The sequence below is a fragment of the Amphiura filiformis genome, chromosome 8 (assembly GCF_039555335.1).
Source record: "Amphiura filiformis chromosome 8, Afil_fr2py, whole genome shotgun sequence".
NCBI classification, from domain to species: Eukaryota; Metazoa; Echinodermata; class Ophiuroidea; order Amphilepidida; family Amphiuridae; genus Amphiura; species Amphiura filiformis.
The window spans coordinates 68,180,626-68,194,411 of record NC_092635.1 but is presented as its reverse complement, the minus strand read 5'-3'; the positions used below and the strand labels follow the sequence as shown (position 1 = coordinate 68,194,411).

At 35.5% G+C, this 13,786-nt stretch overlaps 1 protein-coding gene across 1 annotated transcript in view; it reads left to right on the top strand.

Moving 5' to 3' along the window:
• Positions 1–2,960, top strand: part of LOC140159388 (phosphatidylinositol 5-phosphate 4-kinase type-2 beta-like) — a 72,983-nt gene extending 70,023 nt beyond the window's left edge. Inside the window, exon 7 of the mRNA XM_072182845.1 lies at positions 1,073–2,960. Within this exon, the coding sequence (XP_072038946.1) occupies positions 1,073–1,153 (81 nt within the window). The 3' untranslated portion in view covers positions 1,154–2,960. The remainder of the gene's footprint in view (positions 1–1,072) is intronic.
• The last annotated feature ends 10,826 nt before the right edge of the window (positions 2,961–13,786 follow it).

Below are 13,786 nucleotides of genomic sequence, written 5' to 3'. Positions count from 1 at the left end.
TTTAGAACCAAGTATGCTAGACATTTGATGTATTCATATATGATAGCCTAATGATTGTATAATTTAATAATTATAGTAACTCGATTTTCAAAAATGCCTCCTTTGGACTCTATTGAGCAGATTGTGTCACATATATGCTGTGGAAGTGACGTAGTTAATCGGATTAACTACCATAGCAATAGATGAATAAAATTTTGACTATATCGCCCTGCACTATAACGTTCACGTGGTACCGATGCATTGAACCATAGATGTCAAAGAAAGGCTGATCACTCGCACCTGTAAGATAAGTATCTTTGAAAAGAGCGGTATTGTATTCAATCTATGTTTGCTGACATACACAGGTGATTAGTGCAATCTGCTTGTAGTACAGGGCGGTCTATGGTAGTTAATCCAATTAATTACGTCACTTCTACGGGGAATAGGGGTCAAGTAAGGTCATCATTGATTTATGGCATCAAAGGTAAAGATTTTGCCATTTCTCCCACATGCTTTGATGGATTTCAATAGGGCTTGAACCAACCTTGGGCACAATGGCATATGTGATACCATTTGATGTGAGGTAAAAGGTCATTTTAGGGGTTCTTTGAGGTCATTTTACAATACCGTATTTCCTTGAATAAACGCCCCCGGGGGCGTTGCATTTTCCAAAAGGGGGGCGGGGGACATTTATTAGAGGCCATTTTTAGCACGACAATTCCCATTAAAATCATTAGGTAAGCTTAAAAGTCACGCTAAAATGATGAACTATGAACTAGAAACACTGACTTTTGGTTCACTTCCGGGTTTCCGATGCAGATTTTCGCCAATTATTGCTGCTATTATCGACCATGTAAGCAACTTGGTAAGCTTACTACAGAAGATATCGGCATTTTTGAAACATCTTGGTTGAAAAAAGTGGTGGGGGCGTTTATTTGAGGGGGGCGACTATTCGAGGAAATACGGTATGTTCATTCTTCACCAACATTACCATTTCTAATCTCAGAAGTTCAACAGAGAAACGTTTTATGCACCACATAATTATTTACTAATCTAGTTATTAATTTCATTCCTATTTTGTTTTCCTTAATAGGCTGGGGCTGAAATTTCTACCGTTAAACCCAAGCAGTATGCAGAAAGGTTTTTGGAATTTGTCACCAAAGCGTTAGAGTAAAAAAAAAAACCATGATGTTAGCAGAGGATGTTTTTTGGAATTTGTCAGCAAGGGTAACTTTGGAGTAGCTCCACTACGAGTTATCATTTGTGGTGCAGAAGTTCTTTGTAACTAGTACTGTGCAAGTGGTTATTTTCCGACAAAGGGGAACTTTGGTGCATGTTGGTATTTTCATGAAATTCATGCCTTAACAATGTTATTATAAGACAAAATTTTCATATTGGCATGGTTAACATCACAACATAACATATATTTACAAAATTTGCAAAATATAATCCTCGCGAAAAATTAACCACTTATACAGTAGGTCAAATTAGCAGTGGTTGTACATGAAGATCCCTTCCAGAAAGACGTTATGAGTTATTTGCCTTATCACTGATGATCTAAAACATAAATTAGCTTGGTGCTCCTCAGAAAAGAGGGATTTACAACAAATTAAACCATGCCATGTAAGGACACAGTTCATAACCTCAATATGCTTGTAAACTTGGAGACTGACCTTTAAACTGACCTCTAAAGGAGTTGGATGCAAACACTCATACTCCATAACATGAGAGTGGAGTAACATGAGTTTATGGTATTGGAAGTGAAATTAGTGATATCATTTGAGGTCAACTTTTAAGCTGTGAAGGTCAATGAACTTTGTCCTTGAAATGAGAAAGTGATGGCTCATACTGTTGGTTTTATACATGGTATTAGAGAATTTGTTAACCCATCTTTACTGCTATACGGATTGAGTTATTAGTGTTGTTTTAAAAAGACACATAGCTATTCCAGTTGAAATCCATACAACCCACTATGGAAGACATGACATTCATAACCTCCCACACGGGGAGTGTAGATTTCAAAAGGAGTCATCTATTCAGGTAACCTCATTTAAAATTCATTTTCCCAGTGTGAGGGATTAAGATCATGTCTTCCATTGGGAGGTGAAAAAATTTCAACTGGAACAGCCAGTCTTTTCCTTTCCTGCAAAATGAATCATTCCTTTCTGGAAGGCCCATTCAGAGACCAAACTTGTTTTCTCTTCTTAATGGTAGCATAGCTCAGCAGTCTAAACGCTCAAGTGTAATCATTGACCTCGGCATTTGGGTATGAGGCCCAAGGTCAAAGTTCAGATTACTGAACTGTGTCATTGGGGGACTGGACTATTCAATTGTGCCTAATTTCAACCACACGTTATGTACAACTACTCTGATTCAAGGATGGCCAGCTAATACACTCTCATAGTCAAGTGTGAAGTCCAATGACCCATATATTATATTGGCACCCAGAAACTTAACTCAGGATACATTCAGGCTAAGCACAATCTACAGAGACCACCAAACTGCATATTTTTGTATGTATGTGTATATGGTTCACTAAACAATGACTTTGACTGTGAGAGTGTTTATTTAGCCATCCAATATGAGGGATCCTGTTGATGTAGTATTGACAATTTGAAAACATTTTCATACTTGTTACAATTATCTTGTACTTTGTATAGTGTATACAATATTGTATGTATTAAAAAGTCTTAAATGTATGTACATTTCTCTCAAAGTAAACATTGTATTTCTCCAAAAACATATGGAACATTAACCTGATCGGAGGTAAAGTAAGCATCAGTAGAGTGCAAAGTTATGCAATGCTTAAACTTTAAAATGAACTTTGCACTCTTGAACATTCCTTATTTGTGATAAATGTATTGCTTCTCAACCCAAAGAAGTATGCTTATATAATTTTGAAAAGATAATGATGTATTTGGGAAGTGAATTACAAATAGATAACGAAAATGCATGTGTCTAAGTATAGGCTTAATGTTGAGGAAAACACATTGGACTATTCCAGTTAAAATCCACACACCTTCCATGCAAGACATGACCTTGATCTTCCACACAGGGAGTGTGAATTTCAAATTGGGTTACCTGAATGGGTGAGTCCATTTTAATTCTACACCCCCAGTGTAGGAGATTAAGGTCATGTCTTCCATAGGGTGAATGGATTTCAGCTGGACTAACTAGCCTATTACAATCAAGTTGCAGTTGATAATTAATATTTACGGGATGGTTGAATGGTTAAAACAGAAATGCTCTCTTTATGGTCCATAGATTTCTCTCAATGATATTGTAATATTATAATTTTAATGGTATTTGATCTTATGAAAAGTATCCTTAGCATAACATCGGTGAGATATTATTTACAAGAATGATAAAAATGGAGTAATTGGTGTAGATTATTCATCCAGTAGTTTGAGTATGAATGGGCTATTCCAGTTGAAATCCATATGCCCTATATAAAAGACATGGCCATAATATTCCACCTAGGAGTGAATATTGCAAATGAAGTCACCCATTCGGATAACCTCATTTGAAATTCACATTCCCTGTGTGAAAGATTAAGGTCATGTCTTACATAGGGATGAATGAATTTCAAATTGAAAATGCCAATGAACAAATTTAATCAAATAATAAAATTTCAGAAGCAAAAGGATGAAATGGGCTATTCCATTTAAAATCCATACTCCCCCTGTGGAAGATTTTGGAAATATCTTCCACAGGGGGAGTATGAATTTTAAATGGAATGAACACATTACGTAGCTCCATTAGAAACTCACTCTCCCTCTGTGGAAGATTCAGGTTGAATCTTTTTCAGAGGGTGTATGAAATTCAAATGGAGCTGCCTAAATGTGTTCATTCCATTTGAAATTCAAACTCCCCCTGTGGAAGATATTTACCAAATCTTCCACAGGGATAGTGTGGATTTTAAATGGAATAGCCCAATTACCTAAATTAAGACGAAGGACATTACTACTTCATCAAAAAAAAATTCATTATTTGATTTAATTTGTTTACTTATCAAAATTATGCGTAAATATGATATCCAACCCACCACGAATACTCCTACACTATGCAGACACTTGTAATCAATTTAGGTGTGTTCACATTGTAATTTTGAATTTCTCAGTGTACTTACTTATCAGAAAGGTTTACGGCATTACACTATACCTGGGTCAGTACCAAACAGATGGGCCTCATAACATCACACATTGATGTCATTATCTCTAAGATCTACATGGCAATTCTGTAGCTGCAAATTACAGTGTAGTCTCTCTATATCAATTTTTTCCCATTGGTGACTCAGAAATTTGACACCTGAATGTGGAATATACTTTTACAGAGAGAGTAACAAAACTCTTAACGTTTCCTGCCAAATTTGGTATTGATGAGAGTTTTGAGTCTTGTACTTTACCCATAATGCCTTGATTACCCATAATGCATTATAAAGGGTTTTTTTGGGGGAGCAGACATTTTGTACTGAAATTTGTTCTTAATTATGTACCAACTCTTACTCATACACAGTTGAGGCTCTATATTGATCTTCTTACTCCAAACTGAACTAAAAGATAGATTTAAGTATTTGTAACTCATTCAAAACCTTCAATGAGTTTAACACGATACCAGTTAATAATTTTCTGATTAAAATATTTGCATTGCAAATCCTGAAATGCACAACAAAATTTACTGTAGTATCACTAAATACGTATGCACACAGCAGATTGTATCCTACGCACAGAATATAGCAAGTATTGCATTTTATCATTAATAAGTTCTTGCAGGGTTGGACATCGCCGATGACATGTCAATAGCACACACATTTTGGCAGAATTGAAGAAATGTTTTCAAAATATGGAAAGAAAGAAATCTTTACATCAAGTTCACACAATTATATTTAATTCTAACTTGTGAATATCTATAATATAATGAAAAATGTAAATTTCACAACTTTATGTTTGACTTACATATCTAGTAACAATTTCTAATCATCCACATGATAAGCTTAGGCTAAAAAAAAGAAATAGACCTTTTCATATCAAGATCGGAAAAGTTCGGAAAACCGCGATATTTATTTAGTAAGCTAGGGGGTCAAATTGTACCCAAACTGGCAGACAAGAAATGTCATGAATTACGACACCCTTTTATGCCGAAAATACAGCTTATTAAGCCAATTTGAACATGGGGTCATCACGAGAAATATTTTCCTAGCATATTGAGCTAACACCTCTGCTACTTGGTTTTTCACAATAAGATACTAATGGAAAGAAATGGATAATGTCCGTAATTTCTCGTCAGTTAAATTTTTTTCCAGAACGTGTTTGTTTACGTTCATCACCTCTTCCATAGTCAGTCTCTTACACAACGCTACAACCACACGCTTAATTGCATGTTGAGTATCATTGGCAAAAGTACCTCTCTCGTCCCTAAATTGACAATCGAAAGTTCATCGTAGTTATGATGCCTGTTACACATTGGAACTTCGCACTGTACATGATGCCGAAGAGGTACTTTTAGACACGCGCGACAGGGGAAATTATTTCATGCTTCGGGTTTTATCGGAATTACTCAGTATGAAAAGGTCTATTGCATTGCCCTTCTCTAACTGACCCCAAAAAACTACAAAAAAATAAGGTAACATTCTTTTTCTTTTTTCTTCTTTTTTTTCATATTCGAACTTTCATATATTTTTGGTATAAAATTTGCAGAATGGTTTACCCGTTTGTAATTCATACTGCACAACTCTGATATATTCACAAAACAAGCCTGGCAAACCATCATTGTTTGCCATCATATATTTATTTGGTGAACATTTTAAAATATTGATGTGGCAAAATCAGAATATTAAAAAAAAAGTAAACCAACTGACTACCCTTGACTTTGCAGCTTGAAGGGCAATGCAAACCTTTTTTTAGGCCTTGTGAAGTGATTATTTTCATTCATAGTTGTGTGTTTGTAAGAAAAGGTTATGTCATGATAGTTACGTAAATGTTTTGTTTCAAAATGGAGAAATTGGGCAATTTGTTGCAACAGACATAGATAAATAGGCTATTCAAGTTGAAATCCATACACCCCCTGTAGAAGACATGCTCTTAATCTCCCACACAGGGAGTGGGAATTACAAATGGGGTTACCTGAATGGATGACTCCATCTGAAATCTACACTCCCTATGTGTGAGATTAAGGTCATGTCTTCCACAGGGTGTATGAATTACAACTGGAAGTGGCACAGTATGGAAGGGTTTGATGTTGTGTTACTATGGTTACTGTACATTGTATATATTGGCAAATCAGTATTATGAGGGCTTTATTACCACAGCTAGGTGGTGGAGAAATACAAGTTTATTTGATAAGTTGCAGTCTGAGATGGGAGTTGTGTTGTTGGGAGGGAGCTGCACCGTAGAAATATAGTCTGCAAAAAAAAGATGATTTAAATTTAACTGTTGATAAATCTTTTGTAAACATCAAATTTGTTAGAAAGCATGTGTTATGGTTTCTTTTTTGTACTGTTGTCAAAATTCAAGGGAACTGAAGTTAGTTTCTCTTTATAATTCATAAAACAACAGTTGATTTTCCAAACTTTGTATATTTTTGTAACTATTGGGTGACTTAAGCTTAAGAAAGTATAATAATCCAAATTCAGCAACAACAGTGGAAAATATTTTCAAGATTTGCTCAAAACAATGCTAAATCAGTGAAAGCACTCAACTAAGTATTCTCAATAGCGACCGTGGCATATATACTTTGCAGTAATAAAAGGGTAGCAGTTGAGCATTAAAACAATAGAAACATGAACAGCTTCATATTTTCTTCTTCAAATTTGCTCGGACAATCGGAAGTTCAAATTCAGTGACAACTCGTCCGCCCTAGTATGCATAGACAATTCAAATTTTTCTCAAATAACTGAATAGACCATTGCCATGGTTTAATTTTGTAACAATTTGTTATCACATTTACACTTAAAAAATTGAAACCATAAAACAAGCTTTTACTCTTTTACTTTATTATGATTATTTCTGCAAAGTTCCCCACACTGGATGGATGTTTATTGGCCAGATAAACCATATCCTGAAGACCAACAGTTTTTATATAAGCTTTGAAACCCAGGACTGGCTTTTGGAATTTGCAGGAGAGCATTAAATAGCTCTTCTGGAACCTTCAATGAGAGCTGTTTAGAGCATTTACAACAGAATATAAGGAGAGAATGGTCAACTAAGGAGAACTAAATATCACTCTCCTATATCACATTTAAGAAGAGCAGTAGAGAGTGATTGCTCTCACTCTCCTCCAAAGGTAGTCCCTGGAAACCCAAATAATCTATATTTGACTCCTTCCTTACCAGCATATTGAATCCCCATGAGCACTAGCTGCTGATTGGTTAAAAAAGCACTATCATGACTTCTTGAGCCAATCAGCAACATGGTAAGAATGGTGGTAGAGCTGAAGGGGATTGAGCTTACATATTTAGAAGCTGCATTTTAATTGGTCACTCAAATGAGTATATTATGTGATTAACCAATCAAAAATGCTGTACGAGAGACAGCTGGGGTGGTTAATCATTGCAAAGCACCTGGTGTAAAGTTAGCCTTGTAGATATGGAATCTAGTTAAGCTTAAGAAATTTGGAATGAGTTAATGATTAATTGATTCTATCACCTCTATGACTTCAGGTTGATGTTATCTTGCAAAAAAAATGAGGAAAAATAATTTTTTCATTCATTTCATATCCTGCGTCTTAAGTCACTTTTTGCAGGCCAGTCACATGAAAATTGGGTTTTCGTAACATATTCATTACTGCCGGATGTTCATGTTAAGCTCCAAAAGTGTAAGACTTAAGGACCGTCGATGTTAGGATTTTTTTAAATCGATATATTGGTCACTCATTATCGATAATAATCGATAAATCGATTTTCCTCCCAATTTTAGTGACCTGAAAATTCAAGTCACTAAGCTTCAAATGCAAATTGCGCTGCCAGCGGAAAAGTCGGGTGTCAAATCATTCGTGAAAAGATGTTTAAGTATGGGCTTAAAATCATCAACATCACTCGGTCTCATTGATTCTAGAAGTTTTACATTTCAAAATATGTCTGTACTGACATAATTGCGGCGGTTAACACACTCCTTACGCCCAATTTTTGGATTTTTTTTTTCATTATCGGCAACTCCGATATATCGATTTTGTTCCGAAAGTGATATCGGCGATATTGATATTATTGGATAGCCGATTTTTTGATTATTATCGATTCATCGACGGTCCTTAGTAAGACTCTCGTTTGGTTTAATCGTTTCATAAAACTTCCGGATCCCAAATATACAGCAGTGTTGCCATTACTCAGCTGAATTATAATTAACAAACAAACAAAGAAAAAATAATGTGACAATGCAATGAATGGCCAGGGTTATAGAACTGATAGAATAAGTTGGATCCTTCACTCACTGTGGAGTATAATATATGTCTGGGAAATCCCCAGTTTATGTCTGGGAAATTTCCAGTACCTGTCTGGGAAATCCCCAGTATATGTCTGGGAAATCCCCAGTACCTGTCTGGGAAATCCCCAGTACCTGTCTGGGAAATCCCCAGTACCTCATGTGCAAATATCTTCCTATAATGGGGGAAACAAATTATCAACATCACCTGCCAGATACAAAGTTCATCATCCTTGAATCAGATATGTGTGGTATGTGCCAAAGAAAGAACTTTGCATTCAGGGGTAGATTTCACTAACAATAGGTTTAAGGACTTCAGATGCATCGAAAATTGTAGTAAAATCCACCCTTGATAATGATAAAATTAGATATTGTCAAATTGAAACTATTCATTTAATTGTTAAAAGCTTCCATTGTTGTCTAATTGTGAGATTATTGTAATCATTATTGTAAACATGTTTTAAGAAATAACATATCAGTTGCCAAAGTTCACAAATGCACATGTTTTTTGTCAATGATGAGGGAACTTTGTTCTGAGTATGATGCTGGTTTATTGGTTCCAAAATGTTTCAAAAGAGATGGAAACCTGGTTCTATCACTGTACATATATATGGTTATCATACTTGATGTTTTTTTATATATTCTGTGGATAATGAAAATGATGATATACACTTCTAATCTATAGTGTTTAACATACCGATGTGGCTGTTCAATTTAAAACCCACACACCCCTTGTGGAAGATTACATTAATCATTAAATTTTTGCTAGCTTTATGTGAAATTCCAGCTGAATTTTTTTGAAAATTTTTCAAATCCAGTTGGTTTTTGCAGTTTTGCCTAAAATAAGACAATTTTGGTTTGGAATTCCAAAATCTTCCACACCTTTCCCACATTTTATGGATGACAATGGTTGGATCTGGAATAATGTAAATTGGAATTCCAAAATCTTCCACAGTAGGGATATGTATTTCAAATAGAACAGCCCATTGTTACATATCTGTTGTTATTGTATTAATGTAACCAGTAGCATAAGTCAAGTACACAGGGAGATTCCTCTTCTGTGAGTCGCATCGGGAACTTCATAGGTGTATGCTTCATTGGTGTATGCTTCATTGGTGTATACTCCCAGGCGGGTACGTATGGATATGGTTCTATTGCTAAAACCCAGGTTTCCATATTTTAGCACCGCCATACTTTGATTTTGGCTTTAAGGTAACCAGTGGTTAGTGGATATGTGACTACATAGGCACTATGAGTAAACACTGCATAAGGGAGCACTTGGGGTATACTACAGCCAGGTACCACAGGCAGCACCCCTGAGTTACCCCAGAGAAGAAGAGTCTTCCTGTGTCATTGCTTTATAACCTTTCATAATTTTCACCTGACTTCTTTTGTATGCCAGTAAATTTGACACAACTTTTATCTACACACTCTCTGACCCTCTCTCCCATCTATTGGAATATTAATCTACTATTATGTCATATATTAAGTACATTTTTCACATTATCAAACAATTCAGATTCATAAACAATACATTTTCAAATTGGTAGAATTTAGGAAAGGATATATACTAAATCAGAAGTTAGTGATCTGTGATGGAAAATAATTTGTGGTTTTTCGTCAAAGAAGGACATTTTGTAGACATGTTTTGAAAAACAAAAACAAAATGTTAAATTGACCACTGAACACCTGAAACGTTTAATTTGCATATATATATATAATAATTTGCATATAATTTGCATGTATAACCTAACCATTGCAAATTGTCAGTGGTTCTAAAAATTTGGATATTCCTGTTAAAAATCTATATACCCCCTATTGAAGACATTACCTTAATCTTCACACAGGGTGTATGAATTTCAAATGGGTTACCTGAATGGGTGACTTCATTTGAAATCTACACTCCCTGTGTGGAAGATTAAGGTCATGTCTACCATAAGGGGTGGATGGATTTCAACTGAATAGCCCAATATATCCCATTTGATTTATATGTGAATGTCCTTTTGATAGCATGTATGACCAAAATCTATACACAAATTGTTGGGTATTTTTGTTCACAAAATGTTCAAAATGTATGTTTTTGGGCTGGTTGTCTGGCAGTTCATGAAGCATCAGTGATTAATTATCTGATCAATATCGTTGTACAATTGATTCGGTAATCATTGGGGCTGATTCACCACTTATCAACCGCCATATTTGTCGTTGAAGTATGATCTGAAACATGTATTTGTTTGTTCTCCATTGTGTAGAAGTTTCTTGTTGCATAATATTGGCATTTAAATTTCTGAGTGATTTACCAAGGGTGCAAATAAGTGGGAGACGGAAGCCGTTTGGCCCCCAGAAACTCTGAAATAGTCCCTGGTATATCAAAATATCAAATTCAAAGCAACTAGTGCTTATTTAACTCATTCAGCAAATCTTTATTTTTATTGGCCCCTTGGTGATTGGAAATGGTCCCTGGTTCCTAGTTAAATTTGTTGAATCATGTGCTTTTTAAAAATAAAAGTAGCCCCTGGTCCATCACTCCTTATTTTCATCCCTGGACCTTACCAAGACCTAAAGCAGATTCAGGGAGGGATTAGGCTGGTAAGGTACGAGCCCCAATAAAATCTGCAAAACATTGATAATTAGTATAAACATATGAGTACTTTCCAAATTTTAGTACGAGTAGTCGCTACACTCAGAAATTAAAATGCCAGTATTGTGACGATCTGAAACTTATTCCAACCATTTGCCTTGTATGACATGTATGCACTTCAGTAGTAAAAGTCCAATGTTGCAAGTCAAAAAAGGTCTCGATTTCTGTCCAACCTGTCTGTACGATCATTCTGTTAAAATAAGTATGTGTGTGGTATGTCTGGTATTTGATAAAATGGTTTGTTCCATCATTTACATGCATCTTTATAGCAACATTGGGCTATTCCACTCTAAATCCACACTACCCCTGTGGAAGATTTAGGAAATATCTTCCACGGGGGGGGGGGGGTATGTTTTCCAAATGTAATTGGTTAAGGTTAATCATTTTGAAACCCTTACTCCCCCTGTATTATGCCTTTACCTGTATCTTCCACAACTGGGAGTGAGTCAGTAGCGTAGCCAGCAGGGGGGCAAGGGGGGCAGAGTGCCACCCCTGACAAAAAATGAAAGAAAAAAGTGCCCCTCTGGCAAAAAAGGAAGAGAAAATCTGGAGGGCAAAGGAAAAGAAAAAGGGCAAGGAGCCCCTTTTCCACTAAAATTCAACCAGATCATGGGCCAAAATAAAATAAAAAATTGGTCACAACGTAGCCCCTTTCATCCCAATCATGGGCGAAAATAGTGTCAAATACACAAATTGTGCGCGCTACGCAGGCACATCGTCACAGTAAAGCCTTTTTGGAAGCTCCAAGACATGTCATGTGCAGTCTCTCTAAAAACAAAAACGGTTATGTACCGGTATGTATGATGCAACTGCAATTTATTTTTCGTCAGGCTGTGCCCTCGAAATTTTATTTTGCCACCCCTGACCAAGAAAGCTGGCTACGCCCCTGGAGTGAGTATTTCAAATAGAAGTTATCCAACTGTCTATTCTATTCGAAACACATACTCCTTTTGTGGAAGACTTTAACTAAATCTTCCACAGGGGTAGTGTGGATTTTAAGTGGAATAGCCCATTGGTTTGTGTAACAGTCTTGTTGGTGTTGTTTACAGATGTACATATAGTCAAAGCAAAATAAGTAATGGTTTGCTGGTCTATATATCATTATTATATCGTTGTTTGAACTAACATGTAAATCAACAAAAACTTCACTCTGGTTTGGCGGAATTTTACAAGTTTCACTTTGCAATGTAAGTAACATTCCACCAATATTATACACAGAAGCAAGTGTTTTGCAGTCATGGGCATTACTTGTGTAGGAAGTTGAAAAACACTGATTTTCAAGGAAAGGTTTACTTTTAGGGGGTCATGTTAATTTGCTGTTGTAGTAAAACCAGCAAATCAGATCTCAATTATTAATCTTAATAATTAATGGATATACTTTTAACACATTTAGGAAGAGGGGTGTTTGAACTAATTACAGTAGACATTGATATTGAAAATGGGATGGGCGTAATGCTAGTTGAAAGTAGAAAAATGGTATGGTCCAACTTCTGTTATCCTACCATGATACGACCAAACATGTTTATTTTAAGACCAAAAGAAATTTGAAGTGCTCAATTTAGTATAACTTAAGATTTTTCAATATGGTGTATTTGAGTGCTGTATGCAACATAGATGTATGTTGCACTATAAATGCTTTGGAGCATGAAATTAAGGTGTCCAAAGCATTAAAACACATTTTCCTAATAAGATCTCATAGCCAGATAAGAGAGATCTGTGTAGAAGAGGGTGAGATAAGAGAGGTTGAACCATACTTAAGAAATAAGTACCAAGGCAAACTTTCACTGACTATTCTAGCGTGGGGATTCTAGTTGAAAACTGTACCCCCTATGGAAGACATGGCTTTAATCCTTCACACAGGGACTGTGAATTTCAAGTGGGATTACCTGAATGAAATTTACACCCCCTATGTGGGAGATTAAGGTTATGTCTTCCATAGGAGGTATATGGATTTCAGCTGGATTATCAGAATATGGGATATTTCATACTCTAGTGTCAGAAGGGTGATTCAAGAACTGTGAAGAAGAAAGTTCTTGTTATATGCTAACAGAGTGAGTTTAATGTGCAGATATATAATTATGTGAGTTTTTTGTTATTGTTATCCATAGTCACAACAATATATACTATGGAATTGTTACTTCAAATATATGTTCCAAACCCCAAGTTGTGCTGTTTAAGTGGAAATTTTTGCGCTATATTAATATTCACTCTTTTGACTAAATGTTCTTTAGTATGCAAGTCTGTGTAGAAAAATTCAAATTAGTAAAATTAAAAACAAAGGAAAAAATGCTTCAAATTTTATACGGAGTGAAAAATTAATCTTGCCAAAATTCCCACTTTTATAGTAATTGAATTATTATTTCTCCCAAAATATGTGCAAATAAATAGGTGTAGAATTTTAAACAAATGTACACATGCTAAAATAAAACAAATGTTATTTTAAATGGTTGTATGTTCGTGTCACATTGTGCTTTTGTGTGTTACGCCAGGTGCCGCACAGTTCTTAGCTGAAACTTGAGTTGACATGGGACAAGTGTTTTTGAATCAGATGTGTTATTTATCCTCCCAGTTTTTAAAGAAATACCCCGACTGGCAAAAAAAATTACCAACAAAGCATGTCTTGAATATGAACAAAATGAGGTCATAGGTCAAATCATTTATACAGTTAACTCCACCAGCAGTAGACAGCTATTTGGCAAGGTCCTTCTCCATGTGTGTTGGCTGCTTATAAATACCAATATTAGTAGTTGGGTAT